A 23,394-nucleotide genomic window follows, 5' to 3' on the forward strand; every position below is an offset into this window, starting at 1 on the left:
CTTCACGTCTACCGAGGTTCTATCACGTTCGGATAATTCCTGCGTCGTGCATCCTTTTTTTTGGCGTACAGAGTCTGGAGTTTGTGAACCACTCAGGAATTAGAATTCGTTTAAGTGGGTTTGCAGTATCGGGATTAGCAGCTATATTTAAGGTAAACTGAGCTGTGGATGGAGTGTTTACCTGAAGGTCCGCGCTGCACTCCTCCCATGCTTTGCCCACGTGCGTCTCCGCGAGTTCCAGGTCCCACAGGTACTGGACGTACCTGCAACACCAATAGGCAAACGCTAAGGCAGCACTGCCGAATCAGAGATGCGTATAGATTTACTGAAGCAAATTAATATGCAGAGTGACAATAACTTATTGGACGAGTTAACAAGGCTATATTTTCATCAACAGAAAGCAAATATACACAATCCTCGAAAGATCTGAAATGAAATGTTGAATTACTGAAGTTACTATTTAATCATCTATTCCGCCTAGTGGTAAACTTGCGTTTTAGTTGAAGAGAATAGCGGCCCTTCCAATGCGTAGCAAGCATAGCTCGCTGAGCCTGAATGCACGTCAAGATTGTCACTATTCGAAGAATATACTGAAGATCGAAAGAAACTGGTTCATCTGCCTGTTATCGTGTACGGTCCCCGCGAGCACACAGAAGTGGAGCAACACGACGTGTAAACGACTTGACTGATGTCTGAAGTAGTGCTAGAGGGAACTGACACCATGAATGCTGCAGGGCTGTCCATAAATACGTAAGAGTACGAAAAGCACGTTGCAAGGCATCGCAGATATGCTCAATAATGTTTATGTCTGGGGAGTTCGATGGCCAACGGAAGTGTTTAAACTCGGAAGAGTGCTTCTGGAGCCACTCTGTATCAATTCTGGACCTGTGAGGTGTCGCGTTGTCCTGCTGGAATTGCCCAAGTCCGTTTGAATAAACAATGGAAGCAGGTGATCAGACAGGAAGCTTACTTACGTGTCGCCTGTCAGAGTCGTATGTAGACGAATCAGTGGTCCCATATCACTCAAACTGCACCCGTCCCACACGTCCCACCCACACCATTACAGAACCTCCTCCAGCTTGGTCACCTATTAACATGCAGGGTGCATGGATTCATACCCGTACACGTCCATCCACTCGACACAATTTGAAATGAGACTTGTCCGACCAGGCAACATGTTCCCAGTCATCAACAGTCCAATGTCGGTGTCGATGGGCCGAGGCGAGGAGTAAAGCTTTGTGTCGTGCAGTCATCAAGGGTACTCGAGTGGGCCTTTGGCTCCGAAAGCCCATATCAATGATATTTCTTTGAATGGTTCGCAGGCTGACACTTGTTGATGGCCCAGCATTGAAATCTGCAGCAATTTGCGGAAGGGTTGCATTTCTGTCACGTTGAACGATTCTCTTCAGTCGCCGTTGGTCCCGTTCTTGCAGGAACTTTTTCCAGCAGCAGCGACGTCGGTGATTTGATATTTTACCAGATTCCTGATATTCACGGTACGTCCTAATAGCGTGAGTGCTGTGGTATATGATCTTGCAGATTAAATCCTTATAAATGATAAAGCGATATTTCTTTTAGCTGGAGAAGGTAAGAGAAACGATCTTTGAATACCAGGACACGACAAGCCCCGCCTAAGAACAAGCAGTATATGACAATGCCAAGGTATTCTGTTTCGAAATATGTGAATGTGGCTCTCTTTTTCACGCAAAAATCTTCACAATAAAAATATAGGTAGACATTTTTGTACAATGCTTAATGCCATAATTCTTGGAGGAGTAGGAGGAATAAAATGCGTTTCAAACAAGACGACATTTGTATGAAAATATCGAGACTACCGAAATAGATATTACGCACGTCGAAGTGCACAACATCTGCTGTGCACAACAAGTTGGCTGCACCACTCACCGGATCCCCAGTATGGGGGTTAAGAAAAATATCTACTTCTAAGGATGTTGTCTGATTCAAGGAAATCCTTTAGCGAAAGTACTGATTACGTCGCACCAAAACTGTTTGAGAGGACTTGGTGAGATTCGGCATCTTGCATGACGTCAAAATTAAATTTCTTGAAGCTTCAAAAAATGGTTCAAATGGCTCTCAGCACTTTGGGACTTAACTTCTGAGGTCATCAGTCCCCTAGAACTTAGGACTACTTAAACCTAACTAACCTAAGGACATCACACACATCCATGCCCGAGGCAGGATTCGAACCTGCGACCGTAGCGGTCGCGCGGGTCGAGACTGAAGCGCCTAGAATGCTCGGCCAGTCCGGTCGGCTCTTAAAGTTTCATTTCTCTCATAATTACGAGATACATAGTAAAATGGGCAAATTAATCTTACTAAATCGTCCCGCACTCTTCCTATATAATCCGTTTTGTACTCAGAAATTCCTCATATTTCATGTTAAAATGCATTTAATATTCTAACGTAAACATAAAGTGAAATTGTTTTAATGCGACATGTGGTAACATGTATGGCATATAGGAAAGCTCCTTATTCTTTGCATGAAAATTTTCCATGTCAGTCTCGATTCCTTATGATAATCGAAAGAGGCACTGGTACGACTGCGCTGGAGTTTGCGAAGTTCATCGACGCATGTCCGCTATGTACGGATAGCTGTACATGTTCCGAACGTGCGTGCACGAGTGCCAGAGGAGATTTCGAGAATGGTGCACATCACCGCAAGACGATCTGCACCCATCGATCCATCATCCGTGATGTGATGGATCAGATTGCTGGAGTTATCCGGGGAGATCGACGAATCACGGACGAAATTCGTGTTCAGGTCGGCTTTAGCCATGGCACCGAGCGTGCCATCATCAAAGACCACTTGCATTACTGCAGAATTTGTGCGCAGTGGGCGCCGCATCACCTGAAGGAGAAACGAAAGATGGACAGAATGGCTACAAGTCTCAGTCGTCTGTAATCACGAGAAGGGGCATGCGTCTCTGTAGTGTATCGCCACAGGGGACGAAACGTGGTACCACCATTTCGAGTTCGATGGCAAATGGGAAACTCGACACTGGAAATATCCCACATATCCCCCGCCAGAGACATCCAAACTGTTCACACAAGTTCCTATAAGGACATGATAACCGTCTTCTTCATCTACAGGTGCCCTCCGCTCGTCGAGTTCCTCGAACGTGGAACCACAATCAATGAGCAGAGCTATGAAGACACCACGCAGAAACTACAACACACCATAAAGTCAAAACTCCCAGGAATGCTGTCAGACAGAATCATCCTGTTGCACAATAATACACGTCTCCACATGGTTTATCGAACGAAGTAAAAAACTTCACCAATTTTATTGGGAGACACTGCAACATCCTCCGTACAGCGCGGATCTGTCACCGTGTGATATGATTTTCTTATCTTTGACGACCTGAAGGGAGACATGCATGGACGTCGATTTCAGTCAGACGAGGAAGTGCAAGAGTCGGTGTATTTGCGAAACCGTCAGGGGCCGACTGCGTTTTACGAAACAGGAACTGATCGTCTCATCACCCGATGGGATGAATGTCTTACCGCTTTTGGTGATTACTTTTGAATGAAACTATTGAATTGTCCTGTTGTGGCGGGGGTTTCTTTTTCATTTGACTGCACCGGAAGAGCCAAAGAAGCTGGAACACCTGCCAAATATCGTGTAGAGCCCCCGCGAGCACGCAGAAGTGCCGCAGCACGACGTGGAATGGACTCGACTAACGTCTGAACTAGTGCTGGAGGGAACTGAAACCATGAATCCTGCACGACTGTCCCTAAATCCGTAAGAGTACGAGGGGTTGGAGATCTCTTCTGAACAGCACATTGTAAGGCATCCTAGATATGTTCAATAATGTTCATATCTGGAGAGTTTGGTGGCCAGCGGAAGTGTTTAAGCTCAGAAGAGTGTTCCTCGAGCCACTCTGTACCAAATATGGACGTGTGGGATCTCGCATTGTTCTGCTGGAATTGCCCAAGTCCGTCGGAATGCACAATGGACACGAATGGATAATGTGGTGTCACCGCCAGACACCACACTTGCTAGGTGGTAGCCTTTAAATCGGCTGCGGTCCGTTAGTATACGTCGGACCCGCGTGTCGCCACTATCAGTGATTGCAGACAGAGCGCCGCCACACGGCAGGTCTAGAGAGACTTCCTAGCACTCGCCCCAGTTGTACAACCGACTTTGCTAGCGATGGTTCACTGACAAAATACGCTCTCATTTGCCGAGACGATAGTTAGCATAGCCTTCAGCTACGTCGTTTGCTACGACCTAGCAAGGCGCCAGTACCAGCTACTATTGATACTGTAATAATGTACCATCAAGACCGACGCTCATCATTAATGGATTAAAGTTAAGTATTCCTCCAGCTACGTCCGTTTTTCTAAATTCTAATTTCCTTGTCCTGTTCCAGACCTCACGCCAGCCTGCGTGAGCTAAAACGCGTGTCTTTTGGCCTCCTCTAGTAACCCGGTGTTGGCTTTCCTGCCAACCCACAACATTTGGCGACGAGGCCTCCGCGTTCTTACCGATATTGCCCTGAATTACTTGTGTAATGGCTTTGCCACAATCTCCAGATGTACTGTCCGAATTTTATCGCTTACAGAATCAGCAGACGCAGGCCTTACTGGATGCCCTTAGACAGCTCGTCCAGGGTCAACAGGCAATGCAACACGATGCGGCAGCCGCCACTCCACCGCTAACGCAGCCACAACACGCTGTTGCACCAACTTTTCGACCTTTTGATGGTGCACTGGAAAGCTGGACGGAGTGGTCACGCCAATTTTGATTCCATCTCGCCGCCTACAGAATTCAAGGTAATGACTGGCAACCTTTTTTGTTGTCCTCAGTACCGTGTGATAGTCAAATTATTTCCCCGACGTGACGTAGCAACTCTGTCCTACGACGAAATTTTGTCTGCATTAGATGCATATTTCAAAGAATCAGTCAACGTAGTTGCGAAAAGGTATACCTTCTTTCGTACAAAACGTACGGCAGGTCAGACTAATAGGGAGTGGGTTGCAACTTTGCAAGGCCTTACTAGGGATTGTGCTTTTGAGTGTCAATGTGGACTCCCTTACTCAGATACTATGGTACGTGATACAATTGTACAGAACGTTTCTGACGTTCGTATCAGGAAACAGACTTTGAAACTAGTCAATCAACAAGTGATGGACATATTGAATCGGCAGGACACACTTGACTTTGCTCAGGAATCATTTGAAACTTCACCAGCCGTGTCAGGTTAACCGGTCCGCCGGGCGAGCTGCACGGAGCAGTAAACAGCCCTCGCGCCTAGCCGCGCCGCTGCTGCCAGGCTCTCAGCCACGTGTACCGCGCCGGCAAGCAAATGCAGTGTTAAAATCACGCCCGCGGTGTGCAACTAGACATTCGCATGAGAATTGCCCATCACGCCACGCTATTTGCTTTTACTGTAATAAAAAAGGACGTGTTCAAAGTGTTTGCCAGAAAAAGCTCAGATCGGAAACTCAACATCATTCCAGGCCCTTTGCTTCGCGCCGAATTCCAACCAAGGATACTCAGGCTCGTGAAACTTCGCCCATGGAAATTCATGTAGTTCATTCCACTCTGCCCAGTGCCACTCTCTCTAACTGTGACTGTGTTCGTCCCACAAATAGTGTGCGTCGATGTTGCCGGAACTCCCGTCAAGTCACAAGTGATTTTGTACCAGTGTCAGTTCACGTTGAACGAGACAGTCGCTCTTGTCGTCAGCAGGGCAATAAACTTATTGTGGACTTGGACATTAACGGCAAAGTGATACCATTCCAGCTCAATACCGGGGCTGCAGTTTCACTGATCAATCGAGACACTTACAAACTGCTGGGCACACCTCCGTTGCGTGCCGCAACTGTTAAGTTAACTAGCTATTCAGGTCAAGAAATCCCTGTGTTAGGACAGTGCAGCCTTCTTGCAACATACAAAGGACAAACAAAACTTGTGTCATTTTACGTCCTTCGTTCTTCTTCTGCAGTGAACTTGTTTGGTTTCGATTTATTTCAGTTGTTTAACTTGTCTGTAGTGAATCAGGTCCTATCAGTGAACCAGACCATGCTTTCAGACAGTGTTTCTCGTCTATGTGAAGAATTTGCAGACATTTTTGCACCGGGCCTTGGTTGCGCTAAGAACTATAAAGCACATTTGGAACTGAAAGTACACGTGCAACCGAAATTTTTCAGAGCGCGCAATGTTCCCCACGCATTACGTGATGAGGTCGCAAAAACATTACAAGATTTGGAATCACAAGGTGTAATTGAACGTGTGCAGGCTTCTCTCTGGGCATTACCCTTAGTAATTTTGCCAAAACCTTCGGGAAAATTGAGACTTTGTGTGGACTTCAAGGCAACAGTGAATCCCCAACTAGTGATTGCAACTTTTCCTTTACCCCGCCCAGAAGATCTTTTTGACAAACTGTGCCCGGGTAAATATTTTTCGAAGTTGGACCTAGCCAATGCGTACTTGCAAATACCGGTGGACAAAGAATCCCAGCTCGTTTTGGTGGTTAACACGCATCTTGGTTTGTAGCGATTCAAACGACTGCCATTCGGGTGTGCATCCGCCCCAGCATTGTTTCAACAATATCTACAAACTGTTTGTGCGTCGGTCCCTACTGAAGCAAACTATCTGGACGATATTATGATCTCCGAAAAGACGGAAGAAGAACATTTAGCCAATCTCAGAACATTATTTCAGGTCTTGCGACAAATTGGTCTTCACTTGCGGAAGGACAAATGTGTGTTTTTTGCTCGTGACTTGCCCTACCTGGGACATGTACTCAATGCCCAAGGCATACATCCCAGTCCTGAGCACCTCCGTGCCATACAAGACTTGCCTTCGCCGCAGAATTTGAAGCAGCTACAGAGTGTGCTGGGAAAAATCAACTATTATCATAACTATGTGCCGCACGCCTCTTCCATTTCAGCTCCGTTTCATCGTTTACGCCGTAAAGGTGTTCCGTTCGTCTGGAAGACGGAATGCGAACGCGCCTTTCGCCAGTTGAAATCGGCGTTGCTTTCCAATACTTGCTTTACGCCATTCGATCCCCAGAAGTCCGTTTTGTTGATGGTGGATGCATCGGATTTCGGGATCGGTGCTGTGCTTGCGCACAAAGATGGATCGCACGATCGCCCTATTACCTTTGCGTCCAAAATGCTCTCGTCTGCATAAAGAAATTATTCACAGATCGACAAAGAAGCATTGGCTCTCGTATTTGGTGTTACAAAGTTTCATGATTTCTTGTATGGTCGTCACTTTACCATCATCAGACCACAAACCTTTGACATCGCTTTTTCATCCGACCAAGCCTGTACCTCCACGTACAGTGCAGAAATTCATTCGCTGGTCTATTTTCCTCTCGCAGTACCGCTACGATATCTTGTATCGGTCCACTGCCACGCACGGAAACGCCGATGCGTTGTCCCGTTTGCTGTTGCTGAGGATAGAGCATTCGATTCCTCCGAACTTGCTTGCATGTTCATTGCTGCGGAAACCGATGACGTGGTCGAATCGTTTCCGATTGATTTTCGTCGTGTAGCTACTGCCACAGCTGCCGACCCTGTCCTTGCTACCGTTCTGCGTTTTGTTGCTACGCAATGGCCCTTGTCAAAGTCACGGATCGGGGATCCGTTGGTTCGCCGATGTTTTGCTCACAAAGAGGGACTTTTTTTTCGACGTGGTGTTTTGCTGTTGCGTTCTGATAATGATCAGTCCAGGGTCGTGGTCCCACGTTCGTTAAAGTCCTCTGTCTTACAGCTTCTCCACCAAGGACATTGGGGTATAGTGAAAACGAAACAACTTGCTCGTCAGCACTGTACTTGGTTCGGAATCGATGCCGCGATTACGAATATGTGCGCTTCTTGCATGGTGTGTGCCGAACAACAATCAGCACCACCGCGGAAATTCTTTGCATGGCCGAAAGCCACTTCCCCTTGGCAACGCTTACACATTGATTTTGCTGGTCCATTTTGGAATGCTCGATGGTTGGTTGTGGTAGATTCCTTCAATAATTTTCCTTTTGTTGTCCGGATGTCTTCCACGACGTCATCTGCCACCATCCAAGCCTTATCTGCTATCTTTTGCATTGAAGGTCTCCCACAGACTATTGTTTCCGACAATGGCCCACAATTCATGTCCGCAGAATTTGTCATTCTGCAAGGCCAATGGTATTCAACATCTGACGTCCGCACCGTTTTCGCCACAGTCTAACGGTGCCGCTGAACGATTGGTCAGGACTTTCAAGTCACAGATGTTGAAGTTAAAAGAGTCGCTTTCTCGGGAGGACGCGTTATTGCTCTTTTTGTCCTCATATCGCTCTCAGCCCCGAAATGGTCGCTCGCCGGCTGAGATGCTCCACGGTCGCCCTCATCGAACCTTGATGTCTTTGCTACATCCGCCGCATCAGGTTCCTGTGCAGAGGCCGACACCTGCTTTTGCTCCAGGCGACGTTGTCTACTATCGCCACTACCTAGGTTCACGGCGTTGGCTCGAAGGGCGCATTCTTCACTGCCTCAGAAGTGCTATGTATCTGGTTTTGGGGGCCTCTGGTGAGGTGCGCCGGCATCTCAACCAGCTGCGCCTCTGTCGTCGCATGGGATTTACCGATCGCCGTCTGCTTTCAGCGACGGTGCCGTCCGGTCAGCGTCCTGGGGACCCATCTACTGGCTCGCCTCAGCCCCAGGTGTTACCGATGTTGCCTTCCATTTTGCCGCATGGCGACGCACCGCCGCCCGTTCTCCCGACGGCGACGCCCGCAGTGAACGCGTCGCTGCAACCGCCGAGCGCCTCCCTGGGTCACGCGCTGCCGATCGCTTCCCGTGACCGGATGTCCTCCGACATGGAACTCTTGCCCGCTCCGGACCGTATGTCGTCTTGGCCCGTCGGGTGCCCCGGCCCGATGGAGGTCGACCCTTCGGCCCCTGCTGTCTCTCTCCGGGCGCATACACCGCATGCTGGCGTGCACCCTGGAGCAGGTTGTCAGGCGTTTCCTAGTTCCCCGCGGTCCGAATGGCAGGGTGCGGGTGGCACAGCCTCGCCTGTTGTTAGGCTCTCCACCTTGTCGCATACGTCAACATGGGGTCCTCCCCACGGCGGGCGGAAGCCTTATAACACAATCGTACGCCGGTTTGCGGGGGAGGATTGCGGTGTCACCGCCAGACACCACACTTGCTAGGCGGTAGCCTTTAAATCGGCCGCGGTCTGTTAGTATACGTCGGACCCGCGTGTCGCCACTATCAGTGATTGCAGACAGAGCGCCGCCACACGGCAGGTCTAGAGAGACTTCCTAGCACTCGCCCCAGGTGTACAACCGACTTTGCTAGCGATGGTTCACTGACGAAACACGCTCTCATTTGCCGAGACGATAGTTAGCATAGCCTTCAGCTACGTCATTTGCTATGACCTAGCAAGGCGCCAGTACCAGTTACTATTGATACTGTAATAATGTACCGTCAAGACCGACGTTCACCATTAACGGATTAAAGTTAAGTATTCCACCAGCTACGTCCGTTTCTCTAAATTCTAATTTTCTTTTCCTGTTCCAGACCTCACGCCAGCCAGCGTGAGCTAAAACGCGTGCCTTTCGGCCTCCTCTAGTAACCCGGTGTTGGCTCTCCTGCCAACCACAACAGATACAGACGATGAGACAGGATGCTTACGCACGAGTCATCTGTCAGAGTCGTATCTAGACGTATCAAGGATCCCGTATCACTCATACTGCACACGTCCCACACCATTACGGAGCCTCAACCAGCTTGAACAGTCCCCTGCTGACAAGCAGCGTACGAGGATTCATGAGATAGTCTCCATACCCGTACACGTCCATCCACTCGACACTATTTGAAATGAGACTCTTCCGACCACGCAACATGTTTCCAGTCATCAAGTGTTGACGGGCTCAGCCGAGGCGTAAAGCTTTGTGTTGTGCAGTCATCGAGGGTACACGAGTGGGCCTTCGGCTCCGAAAGCCCATATTGATGATGTTTCGTTGAATGGTTCGCACGCTGACGCACGTTGATGGCCCAGCATTGAAATCTGCAGCAGTTTGCGAAAGGGTTACATTTCTGTCACGTTGAACGATTCTCTTCAGTCGTCGTTGGTCCCGTTGTTGCAGGATCTTTTTCCTGCCGCAGCGATAACGGAAAATTTGATGTTTTACTGGATTCCCGATATTCACGGTACACTCGTGAAATGGTCGTACGGCAAAATCCCCACTTCAACGCTACCTCTTGAAATGCTGTTCCTCATCGCTCGTGCGCCGACTGTAATAGCACGTTCAAAGTCACTTAAATTTTGATAATCTGCCACTGTAGCAGCAATAACCTATCAAAAACTGCGCCAGACGCTTGTTGTCTTATATAGGCGTTGCCGACAGCAGCGCCGTATTCTGCCTGTTTACATATTTCTGTATTTAAATGCGCGTGCCTCTACCAGTTTATTTGACGCTTCGACGTGTATTCAATTCTTTTATCCGTAACGTTGTTTTACCTTTCATAAATGTCATGGATGAAAAGCTGATCATTTGTATGTCATCTCAAAGAGGCATAGATTTATGTAACTGTGTTAACTTTGTGCAAATGTTCTTAGCTCTAGAAAATGTTCACTGCGTAATGAACGCCAGAAATTAATTATGGTAGGATCATTTTTATGGGAGAAAGATTACCAGATTTCGTTTCTAACCGTGAAATTATTTTTAAACGAACCCGGTATGTTTCTGTGTCACTAGGCGTCTGCATTACATTTTATTCACTAACTGAAAATGGATGTAAAACTTGTGAAAACGAAACGACTTTCAAACACGCTTTCAATACTTACGTTTTCGTATATTTGGTCATATTGCTGTTATCCGTAGCACATTCACTCTGCTCTTTCAGGTGTGGAAATTGACTCAAATTCTCTTTTCATAATTGAGATATGATTAGTTTTAATATAATTTTAAATGAACTGATGCTTTTGTCTTCTGGTTTTAAATTTACGCTTTGAGATGGCACCTAATTTAACTAAAATTGCCAAGTCTCATTGCTAATTGTCATGTCATAGGGTTTTCTTTACGTGATGTTTCTTCCTGTTCTAAGAAATCAAAACAGAATTTTTCAGGTTCCAAAATGTATTAAGAAGCTTCCTTTTAAAAATACTGTGCCTTATAATACAGAACAAGTTCACCATATTTAAAATCCAATAATTCACAGTAGCCTCAGAATTATCCTGTAGTTAAAGCCGTAGTTCTAGGTTTATCCACACATTTCAGAACCGGTGGAATAACATGCTGCTTATGTATTGATGACTTAACTATAACCTAATTTTAAATTTTTTCAGGCATAACTTTAGTTTTTAGATTTTTCTGATCTTCTTGTTTTAGCATGCAGTGTCTTGAGACAGGCAACATGTTCGAGTGCATTAAATATAACATAAATTCCAGTCATAAAAGCAGTAAATTGGGTAACATTGCGTATGACTGTTGATTCATCCGCAGCTAGGGAAAAGGAAGTACAGTTGTTGAGATACGTCCTGAGAGAGTTCCTGGCTTCGTTTGTAACTGGCTGCCTTGATATATCAGTTTTTTTTTCGCTTTCATTTCAATACGCTTATTACCAAGGTGGTGTGCAAATATTTGGAGACTAAGTATTAACTGTAACTTCTCCAGTTTTTCTTATTTTACTAATGCTAAAGAAGATTCATATCTCACTTATGGCATAGCCAACTCTTCACAACTTACTTTAGCAAATGTAACTTGTCTTTATCTGGCTTCATCTTTTTTCTAAGTCATATATTCTTCCCGTACACCAGACCCAAGTACAAGCTTAATTTCTTCCTTGTTAGGCTGATTTTGTGCCTTGTAGTGTCTGTCAAAGTCATGCCGTCTATCACGTGAAAGAGTACTTCAGCAGGCAATGCAAAAGTCTGTTCCTAAAGAAAGTGCTTAAAAAAAAGGAAAATACGGAGCTCAAAACTATGAAGGTGTGAAGTCCACGAAAAATTCTGCCATAGTTAATTTCTAGTGTTCATTATTCAGCGAACATTTCCTAGAGCTAAGACTCTCTCTCTCTCTCTCTCTCTCTCTCTCTCTCTCTCTCTCTCTCTCTCTCTCTCTCCCTTCACACACGCACACACACACACACACACACACACATACACACTTCCAATTTAGAAACCTGGCACAGTGTTTTCTTCACCATGTGACACTCTCCGGCAGCTGCAGTACCGTAAGCGAAGCCCAAGACAGCACCCACCTTCTCATCGAGGAGATGATTTTCGATTATTGATGGGTGGTGTTCCAGTAAGCATATATCTTTTAAAGTGACGTAAATTAATCGATGTAACTCCGTGAGTGAGTTATTGTTTTACCTCCACCAAGCGAACAAGATCCTACCCCTGTTCCTGTTTTCCAACCCCGACGACGAACCCTTGAAGGTAAAAAACGTACTTGAATTGCATGACGCATCTGAACTCGTCTGTGAAAGAAATGACATATGTCTTGCTAAATGTTGGAAAATCCCAATATGTAACGAACACTGAAGTAACAGGAGTTCGTGGTAGCACATCACAGAGACAGCTATCTTCAGTTCAGGTACTTCATTGCAGCAAAGAGTATCAAATTAAATTAAAGTAGTTGTAATACAACGCAATAAGTGGACCATAAATGATAACTATCGTTAGACTGCTGAAGCTGTCAGCAATCGGATGTATAACGGCAGTCGACACTGTGTGCCCACTTGTACCAATATGCACCGATCACAACTATGGCAGCGACGCTCAGCTTCCGTTCGAAAATCTGTATGTTGGTGAAGTGGATCCCACATTATTACAATTATAAATATAATTGCAAGAAATTACATTAGGTTTTCCGATAAAGCTCTTGGAGTTCTCTCGACAAGTGTGATCGGTACTGTCATCAGAGCTGTAGTGTGATTCCGTATATTTTCTGCAGTGGGAATTGTTCCTCTTTATAGCAACTATCTCGTAAACTATTACCTCCACAAAAAAGATACCATTGAGGTTTTGTGTAGAACACTTGGGGAGGTCTTCAGAAATGTGATCACAATTTTTTTCGCGAAATTCTGCAGAACTATTTAAATTTTGTGCAGAGAACTCTACAACTATGGCATATCTACCCAGATCTCCGAAAGAAATGTACATTTTTTGAAAGGTGGGTGTCAACTTCACAGCTAGTGAAGGAACTCTGAAAAAAATGCATATCTTTCGAGAACCCGTTGCCAGCTTTACAGGCATCCAGCTATTCTGAAATATGATCATATCCTTTTTTCGCAGAATTCAACAGAACTATTAAAAATTTCTACAGAGAATTCTGGAACTATATGATATGTATGAATAACTCTGAAAAGAATATATATTCCTCGAAAATAGGGTGCCAACTTCACCAGACTGCTTCTGAATCTTCCTTCACTGCGCGTCCTGTCCGAGACCTCTGCACCGGTAACTGACTCCGTCGTCCTTTCGAGTTTTCCATACCGACCGACGACGCGTTCACTCCGGGTCCCGTCCGAGCCGTTTCTCCGCGTCTCGATCGAGTTCTACACATTGGGATCGACGTCGGCCTCACCTACTGGGCCCGCCTGAAAGCATGTCACTGTCGCTTCCTGCTTCGCCGGCAGCATCATGAGTCCGTCCGAGGGCCCATCTCTCCGCAGTCGCCATGTCTACCTACGACTTGCTACGAGCTTCCGACTCACTGGGACCTGTTCCTGGACCACCAACCTTAGCCCTACCGCTCTCCACCGATACTGTCGCACAGACGCACGTAGGGACATTTTGCCCTAAAAGGTGGTCAAAAGTCCACTTTTCAAATGCGAGTAATTCCCGGAACGTGTAACTTACTGCTATAGTCTGACAGATGGGGCATTGCCGAAGCAGTGTTATTTGCTTAGTGTGCGTTGTTAGGCGGTAGAGCTTGTCTGTATTTACCTCCCGCTAACAGTGCATCTGAAGCTTTTCTACTGACTTGAATTCACTCTGCGTTTCTAAACATTTTAAAGTGTGTGTTTTCTTGAAGTGTTGTGAAAAGTAATATGGTTTCGAAGATTAGGTATGTGCCGTTATTTATAATTATTTTCGTTCATATTATTTACTAATTTTATTAGTAATATTTTTTTGTTATAGTTCAGCGTATTTCCCTGCGTATTTTTTAATACAGTGTGATAGAAAAATTATTTCTCTACTGGAAATTTAAAAAAAATATCCGCTGAATACCGCACGTTGATTTTGTACCACTGTTTTACATTAATGAGTTGTCAGCTATAGTAAAATCTCATCTCCAAAATGAATTCTGTAAGCATATTGCATTTATACTAGGCCCTGAGAAAGTCAAAGTCATGACAAGAAAATGCCTACTGGACTTTGTGAAAAGTGATATATTATCAGATTCCACCTTCCCTGATGAAGAAAAGAAAGATTTTAAACGTAAAATGTCTTACATAAAGTCACAGTTAAAGAAATAGTCTTGTTTCACACAGACTTCTTAAAAAATAAGCATAACTGGCTGCAGAGTACCATTAAAATTCCATGCTGCAAAACTGGTGTTGGTAGGCCAGCAAAGTTGTTCGTAGAGTAAAGCGAAAGCAGTGAAACGCGTTAAGACACAATTAATGAAAAATAATTTTGGAGCCACAGAATTAACGTACGCCAGTTAAATGAAAGTTAGAGAATCTGGAAATGTTGAGGGTTCCGTAGTGGTTAAGGTATTACTTCATCTCCTGCATGAGGAGCTAAATACAGACTACCATTAGGTCGGAATCGTAAAGACTTACAAGCAAAAAGACGACTTTAACGTATACAAGCCTAGTCAATCTTTGCGAGAACCTCATTGACAAGAAAACAATACGAAATAATCCGAACATCTGGTAAGAAGGTATGTCCATTTTACATTATCCTTCAAGAGGCTAAAAAGCAATACTACCCTGTTGACTGTATCCCATCAGGTGACTGCCAAATGTGCATAAATTCAACTTTAATACTTCCTTAGTCACACATGTGAGCGATATATATTATATTTGGAAGAGGTTTTAAATGATCTTCCAAATGATGACATAAACACTTTGGACCTTACCTATAAATTGGTTGTGAAGGTTCACAGCAAATTTTGTCTAAACAAACATTTTAAAACAGCCACGATACCAATGCTAACATGTTCCAGTCATCTTTAGTTCCATTCCAACTATTAATAGCAAGTATAAAGACCTAACTGTTTGGAAAAATCCTCGTCGTTGAAGACTGGGAGATGTCATCTGAATAATACGTAATACTGTTTGAATATAAATGAAGTTAATTTACTTCTTGCTACCTGGCGCACAATTTTTGCGTGTTTCTCTCGGCCACAACACACGTTTTGATGCTGTTAGAGATCCCCCCTTGCTTTCACGGAAAGGACCTGATGGAAGATGGTTTGTATTATCTTTCTTCGAGTACTGTAGTTTTTATTTCTCAACAGGAACCGAAACAGAGACCCTGAATTGCACTCTGCAACCTTCACTTTTCGCTAGTAGACGTACTGATGTAGTCATTCCCAGCCATCGAAAATAGTGAGTCCTTGAGTAGATGTGCAAAAGGGCGAAAATGACTTACTTGCTAGCAGCTTTTAGAATGAGCAGATAAATTACATGGATAGTTAATGATAATCTGCTGGAAATCAGAGAGAGAGAGAGAGAGGGAGAGAGAGAGAGAGGGAGGGAGAGGAGAGAGAGAGAAATGACTTACTTTTGTTGCTGGAGCTTTGGTGCAGTAAGTGAATGCAAGCCGCAACTTGGCATATACATTATAACACATTATGTACCACACATAACAGTTCTGCAATATAGGGTACCTCTCCTACGAACCATTGCTGACCTCCTCTTTGACGTTTCTGAGAAAAAAATCTTCCGACGGTATTTCAACGCGATTCCCAGTATTAAAGAGAAGTGATTTTAGTTCTTATTGTTAAAAATGTCTAAATAGAAATCTTCGTGTGTAGTCGATGGTATAACTTCTAGTTAGTGTGGTGTGATACTAAACCCAAAGGTATTTATTGGCAATTGCAGCAAAATACAAAAATTATGCGACTGAGCATGGCTGCGGTATCTTCTCAGTCCCGTCACAAAGCGTGGCACGGCAGCCGTATGCAATAGTTGCTGGAAACACAGGTTTTTATATGTTGTTACTGTCAAAGAATTTTCTTGATCTCAATACAACACCAAGCTAAGCAGTTGCTCTAATGATTTGAGACATATATTCAAAATTTAGACACTATTTTGTTTACAACGAGAACGAAAATGATGTATAATGTTTACATTGGGTGTCGTATGAAGCTCACCACAAGCAGTCTTCTATGAGCTGAGTCCATGTCCACATCACGAAGTGAAACTGAAAACATATTTAGAAACATAAAAAAAGGCAGCTCACGACTCTTAGGAGCGACAATCATTGTATACTCGTTTATATACAACCCATCTAGGCACACTTGACAGACATCTTCGTTTGAGGAGTTCTGTTCCCACAGACAACCCAAATCCCATCCATCAGAGAACTGGACAGAGATTTCCCTTTCTGTGGGATGATTAATTTAGCACTCGCTCACGGTTTCGCAGCTATAAGTGAGCTGTGAACTACTTTGCGGTGCGTACGACGAACAGCTGAAAAAGACTTGATGGTCTCTCGTTTTGTAGAAAATAGCATTTTAAAAATATTATTAATAAACATGATCATAGGTATCAATGGGTTTTGACATCGACAGGTGTTATCATAACGTTTTACATCATGTAGAATGTGTTAGTGACTATTTTGAGAATTATATATATATATATATATATATATATATATATATACATATATACATATATATATATATATATATATATATATACATATATATATATATATATATATATATATATATATATATATATATAACTAATACCACAAGATGAAAAAGTTATTTAAACGTAGTTGTCAAGAGGTAGAATAACGTGAAATAATTTATGGAAGACTTATGATCATCGGTTCTCATGGGTCGTGCAGTAAAGTCCACGAACCAGTACCTCACATCAAGTATCTCATCTCATCGTAATCGAAACACAATGTTCCACTTGTCTAGCACCCTTGCTGTGCCCATCTTTAAATCAAAAACTTTCGCCAACTCGCTCTCTCTTGCTGCTGTTCGCTTCTGGAAAAGGCTGCCCTGCACTCTACTTACAATTCAGTGTCCTGTTGCTTTTGAAAAGAAGCTGAATCACACCCTTCAGCCAATCTCATAATGTTTTACCAAAAAATAACAGATGTGCCCAGTTTACCCCTCTGTCAAACTCTAAGCAGATGCTCCCATCTTCTCCCACTTACGCTTTCTTATTTTTTTCTGAGTAAGTCACGCCACTTTCTTTTCCCCTATAAACATCATTTAGCTTTGATCTCGTTCCCCTTCCTTACACTTTTTACCCCCCGAGATGGCCATTGTTGCTAGCGCTCATAGTTTAAATCTGCCTGCCTGTAAAACTTGTCTTTATTGTTGTATTATTTATGTCGTAGTAGTTTCCACGCATTAAATGCACACTACAAGTAACTTATAAGATACTTGTCTTAATGAATGTAACATCAAGCGTATGTAGAATGCGTGGTTAGATGTAACAGAGGGCAATCTCGCCCCAATCTTGATATGTTACGTAAATAAATAAGCCTGTAATTGATTAAGACTGACTTACAGTAATATTTAAGATGCAGATAATGACATACTGTCGTGAGTTGTGCCGAAATTATATATTTTTTTAGATCTTTATTGTTGCCAGTCCCAGCTGCAAATTGTCACAAATGGTGACAAGTTATATCATTTAACGAAGGAGAGGGTGTTCATTAAATTATCCAAACAAGTTAACATTTGTGAAAACACGCAACTGAGACTCTTACAATAAGTATTTTGTAAGATGTAATATTATTGCATATGTATAATATTAATGTATTTTGATTTTCCTACAATGAAACAGGGAGGGGGCTTTTTTCTTTCTTTTTTCATCTATTTTTCCTATCCAAGAGGACAAAGAAAGTCATTGCGGGACTCACTTCTTTTGAGCCAACCACCGTGAGTAGGGTAAAGCGTTTCCCACTGGGAATATGTGGGACGAAATTTCCTGTCCTGGCATTCGTGTGGTAACCGAGGGAAACTTATCGGAAACTCTTGGTATTGAATTCTACTGAATACGGAGGCTCTTATGTAGATGGTAACAAGGACATATGTTGTAAGGAGTTCTATTATTCGCAACTTTAATAATAACTTCGTGTTGTTCAATGGCCAAGTAAAAGATCTCTCAATTGGAAGCCCTTCAACGACTTGCGTATACCTAATCTACCTCCATTATACAACTGAGGAAAAGGTAGATACAGTTTGAAGGGGAATCCGAACTACATTTTATTCCTGACCACTTCTGACAACGCTAAGAGGCGAGACTAGATTAAATGAAAAGTTCCGTGCTCTGACCTGGGTTCGATCCCACGACTTCACGGTTTCTACGGACGCCCTTTACCACTGCACGATATTCGCTACTGACCACCGAGAATAATTTTAACACTAAATGTATTGTCCGTCACATTTTATTGACGAAGTGCTATGTCATACGCACATGCGACGTAGATACGTAGGGAACTAACAGGTAGTACACGTTTTGCTCATTATTGTTACCTTGGGTAGGCTTTGAGTCAATTGAGGAATGTTTCTGGAATCAGTATGGTTACGGAATGTTTGCTACCTCTGCGGCGAAGGCAAGCGGTGAAACGACTTGGATCTAATTCTGAATAACTTTTCCACGTGACAGTATTGCTGCTGATGTACATCGGCTGTAAACGTGCTTGAAGCCCAACTGAAGTGCTTAAGTGGATCAACTCACAGCCTGTCAGCGGGGCCACCAGTTCACTTAGCGAGCACTCCTGTATGTACACGCATGGTATCTGCATCCAAGCTAATGATACCTCATCGATGGAAAAGAATGGAATTAGCTCGACATACTCGAAACGATACTTCGCGACAAAGCACCAAATATTTTCTTCCTCGTCTGACGGATGAACATCCAGTGATCAGCCAGGGAGCTAATCCTGGAAGTAAACATTGTGATGGGGGCAGGATTACTGCCAGAGAAATATTTTAGTGGTATTCCTATGATTTATAAACAAATTTAGATGGCATTCATGACCAATCTGATCACGAATCCAGTTTTAGACATCGCTTTCCCCTTTATGATTGTCTTCTCTTTGGTGTAAGAAAATGCACATTTTCACGTTGTCACTTTTTTCACAGAAGAACACCTATAAGAGACCAGACCTTAATCCAATTGAATATTAACCACTTAGATCGTCCTGTTCGCTATATTCAACTGCTGTAGGGATGTCTGCAGACAGTGTGCCCCCAGATATCCGTGGAGACCCATCAGCACTAGTTTGAGTCTTTCCTGCTTTTGAGCTATTATGTGTGCTGCTAACGGCGGTGACTGAATACACAAGCACGCGGTCGTATTGATGGACGTCAGCGATATAAATTACTGGACATTAGAATATGAAACACCAAGGACAATAGCAAATAAAGTAATTTTACTTATTGTATTCGCACAGCATAGTAGGAAGAATATATGATAAAATTTGTGGGTGAATTGGGCGCATACCGTGAGTAGAATTTAGTTCTCAGTCCCGTCACTTCTGGTAAACTATAATGTCTCTAGCAGGGCTGAGCATGGAGTCAAAATAAATTTGGATAATAAATACAGGTGCTCCAATTCCATACCAGAGTTCATCAGTCTTAGTTCAGAGAGCCTCATTCTTGTTGCTATTGTACTGGCGAGACTCTTATTTCTCGCCGCATTATTTGTAACGAGTTTTCGTATGTTTGAAGGAATACAAGTTAAGTAAATCTTCTGTTTACTGTGATAACTTGTTTGCTAATCATTTCTGCTCCTGTCCAGCTTTCCTGCTACGGCAGTTGCTGCACCACTCTGCAGCCCGCCTCTCCTTGTGTACGAGGCAGTACGCAACGCAGTCAATGAAAACGCCAGGGTGCTAACGCCGTACAGTGATTCGCAGGAAGGTAGAGTGAGGTGAGTTGACAGTCTTGCCTGAAGACGAAGACTCCCCCGGCGAGCTCTGCGCCGGTCATGAGCAGGGCGGTGAGCACGTCGGAGCAGCCCCGCAGCACGTCCTCGAGGTGGGTGTACGGACACGCGGTCGCCTCTCCCCAGCTCGACGACCACCACACCGTCAGCAGGAACAGGAAGGCCGCGTACGCCCATACGCCGTAGTTGTCGGCCACTGCAACAGCAACGCACAAAGCCAATCAGGCCTCAGCTTCGAGTGAAAATCGTGCACTGACCGTTCTTGCAAAGTCAATACATGAACGCCACATTAGCCCTCACGTATCTTCCGTATCAAGTGAACCGACTAATTTGCGTATTTTTATTGTAAGTCCTGTACCCAGTGCAGTGAGTACTACCGAAAGCAAATATTCCAAATGGCACAGAAAACAAAAACATACACGAAACGTCCTGGCAGATTCTGAAATCATACACATTTAGTGCCATATATTCGACTTAATGGTGATACTGAAAGGAGGGACCAATATCGCAATAGACCTACAAATTTCTCCAAAGTGCCCTGTATATCTTACAACCATCGTTGACAATACGCTGTTAGTGCTAGCATGATGGAGTCTCTTGTTACGCGATAAGCATTGACTTTCAGTTATTATCACAGAAAATCTTCCACGAATTTCAAAAGAAGTAATGGACAAACATACTGTGAAACTTCTACACTGAGATGACAAAACTTAGGGGATACCTCCCAATATCGTGTCGGACCTCTTTCTGCCCGGAGTAGAGCAGCAGACCGACGTGACGTGGACTCAACAAGTCGTTGGAAGTCCCCTGCGGAAATATTGAGCCATGCTGCCTCTATAGCTGTCTATAATTATGTGAGTGTTGGCAGTGCAAGATTTTGGTATGAACTGACTTCTCAATTATGTCCCATAAATGTTCGATGGAATCATGTCAGGGATCTGAGTGGCTAAATCATTCGCTCTAACAGTCCAGAATATTTTCAAACAAGTGGCGAAAAATTGTGGCCTGTTGACATAACATTGTTGCTCGGGGACATGAAGTCCTTGATTGGTCTGAAAGTGGCAGAACATAAGCATTTCCAGTCAATGATCGTTTCATTTGGAACAGAGGATCCAGTCCATTCAATGTAAACAAAGACCACACCATTATGGAGTCACGGCACCAGCTAGCACAGAGCCTTCTTCACAACTTGGACCCATGGCTTCGTGAGGTCCGCGCCACACTCTAAGAGACCATCAAGTCCTACCAGCTGAAATCGGAAGTCATCTGACCAGGCTATGGTTTTCCAGCAGTCTAGGGTCCAACCAACATGGTCAAGAAGCAAGGCGAGGCGCCACAGACGATGTCGTGCTGATAGCAAAGGCAATCGCGTCGATCACCGCTGCCGTAGACCATTAACGAGAAATTTCTGCGCACTGTTCCAACTGATACGTTCGCCATACGCTTCACGTTGTTTTCTACGGTTATGTGTTGCTTGTCTGTTAGCACTGACAACTCTATGGAAACTCCGTCGCTCTCGGTCGTTAAATGAAGACAGTCGCCCACTGCGTTGTTCATGGCGAGAGGTAAAGTCTTAGATTTTGTATTCTCGCCACACTCTTGACACTGTGGGCCTAGGAATATTGAATTCCCTAATGATTTCAGAAATGGATTGCACTAAGCGTCTAGCTCCAACTACCATTCCACGTTCAGCGTCAGTTAATTCCCCTCGTGAAGCCATATTCACGTCGGAAACCTTTTAACATTAAGTCACATGAATGTAAATGACAGCTCCGCCAAAGCACTGCCATTTTATCCCGCATGTGCGCTATACTACCGCCATATATATACGTGAATATCGCTATTCCGTAACTTTTGCCACCTCAGTGAAAAATTACATCTACTAAAGCTCTCACTGCAGCAATCGAAAGCCACGTCAGAAACTGGAGTAAGTCTCCTTCGAGTGAGTCAAGTCTAGGTCATCACCAGTAAGTATCGAAGCTGACAGGTGCCCATGTTTTCTTACTTTTGTACATCTTTTCCGATATTGGCCGAGTTTTACGATAGAGATGTTGGCCTAGCATCCTTGTGTTCCAGATGTGATAGTTCATTTTTTGTGTACTTATTTTTGTCAGCTGTCAAAATTCAGCCGTAATATGCTATTCAAATATTCACTGGCGGGTCAAAAATTAACTAATCCGTGCATGTAGGTAGTTCCCCAAGCAGAACGGTTCCACTCCTTCCATCAGAGCACGTCAGTGTTTACCGCAGAGGCAAAACCATTCGAGCAAGTTGCTTATACTAAACTAGATTTTCGATCATATTCAATTCGATACGCCTGCTGTCATCTCGCAGCAGTGCGTATAGACAACTATTCCTATATTGAAAATGTACTCCCGACGTATAAAATACTCAAACAACTTATGGAAATACAGTCAAGTGTCGTCTTCGACAACAGCCGGTGTCCGATAGGTGAACACCCTGTTATTTTCAAGCCACAAATGCAAAGACCAAACGCTGTACAACGAAATATATAATATGGTGGCACTTAAGTAAACGGCATTTTCGTCTAATGCAGGTAGCATTTCCAACAGGAATGGTCACATTCTGCGGAAAGGCGGGGTGAAGTATGTTTCTTAGACCACCATCTGCCATAAGGGGCCTTTTAGGGTCTGTAACGGGTTATCTTGGTCTGCGTAAGACGGGTATCTACCGTATCCCACGCAAGCAGTTATGACATTTCATAGAGCAGTCAGACGATCAGGACCGTGGAGAACTGGTATATTGAGCATAAGTTTCACAGACGTTTACAACAGCCGAACTAATTTGCTACTGCAGGACACTGCCTTGGTTCCGATCGTCCTACGGAACACAACGATACAGAAATTCTGGCTTGAACTTCCAGCTCTTTAGGATAGTGTTACGATGGAAGCGTCGAGCAAATTTAACACGATAATTAATGTTCACTGACTTCTGAATACGGTTATCTCTGGTTTTGTAGTGGCGCTAATTGTTGGTTTATGTGTCGTTTTTCTGTATCTGCCGTGTTACGGTTCTTGGACAGGATAGCCATGTTCTACCGGGGGCTTAAATTTCCTTGCACACCGCTTCCTCGTTTCGTTTGTACATAGAAAATGACGGGAAGTTCACTTGTCGGAAAATTGGCAGCTGCCGAAGACGTCATACAGCTGCGTTCCCTTAAGTTGCTCATCTTATGAATATAACGCCAAATGCACATAAGCTGCAGCGGTGTGGAACCTCGGTGAGTTTTATCTGGATTCCATACCATTTCAAGAAAAATAGTTAGTGGAGCTATCTGTAAAGAGCGTAACAAACAACGGGCGGTTCCTT

The 23,394-nt window shown here is 44.1% G+C and overlaps 1 protein-coding gene across 1 annotated transcript in view; it reads right to left on the reverse strand.

The window, feature by feature from the left end:
• The window catches only part of LOC124776959 (aquaporin-11), a 257,407-nt gene that overhangs the window by 65,549 nt on the left and 168,464 nt on the right, over nucleotides 1-23,394 (reverse strand). The window contains exons 3-4 of the mRNA XM_047252193.1: nucleotides 20,068-20,260; nucleotides 182-263 (exon numbers count right to left, since the gene is read on the reverse strand). Of these exons, the coding sequence (XP_047108149.1) occupies nucleotides 182-263; nucleotides 20,068-20,260 (275 nt within the window). The remainder of the gene's footprint in view (nucleotides 1-181; nucleotides 264-20,067; nucleotides 20,261-23,394) is intronic.

The sequence above is a fragment of the Schistocerca piceifrons genome, chromosome 2 (genome assembly GCF_021461385.2).
Source record: "Schistocerca piceifrons isolate TAMUIC-IGC-003096 chromosome 2, iqSchPice1.1, whole genome shotgun sequence".
NCBI lineage: Eukaryota > Metazoa > Arthropoda > Insecta > Orthoptera > Acrididae > Schistocerca > Schistocerca piceifrons.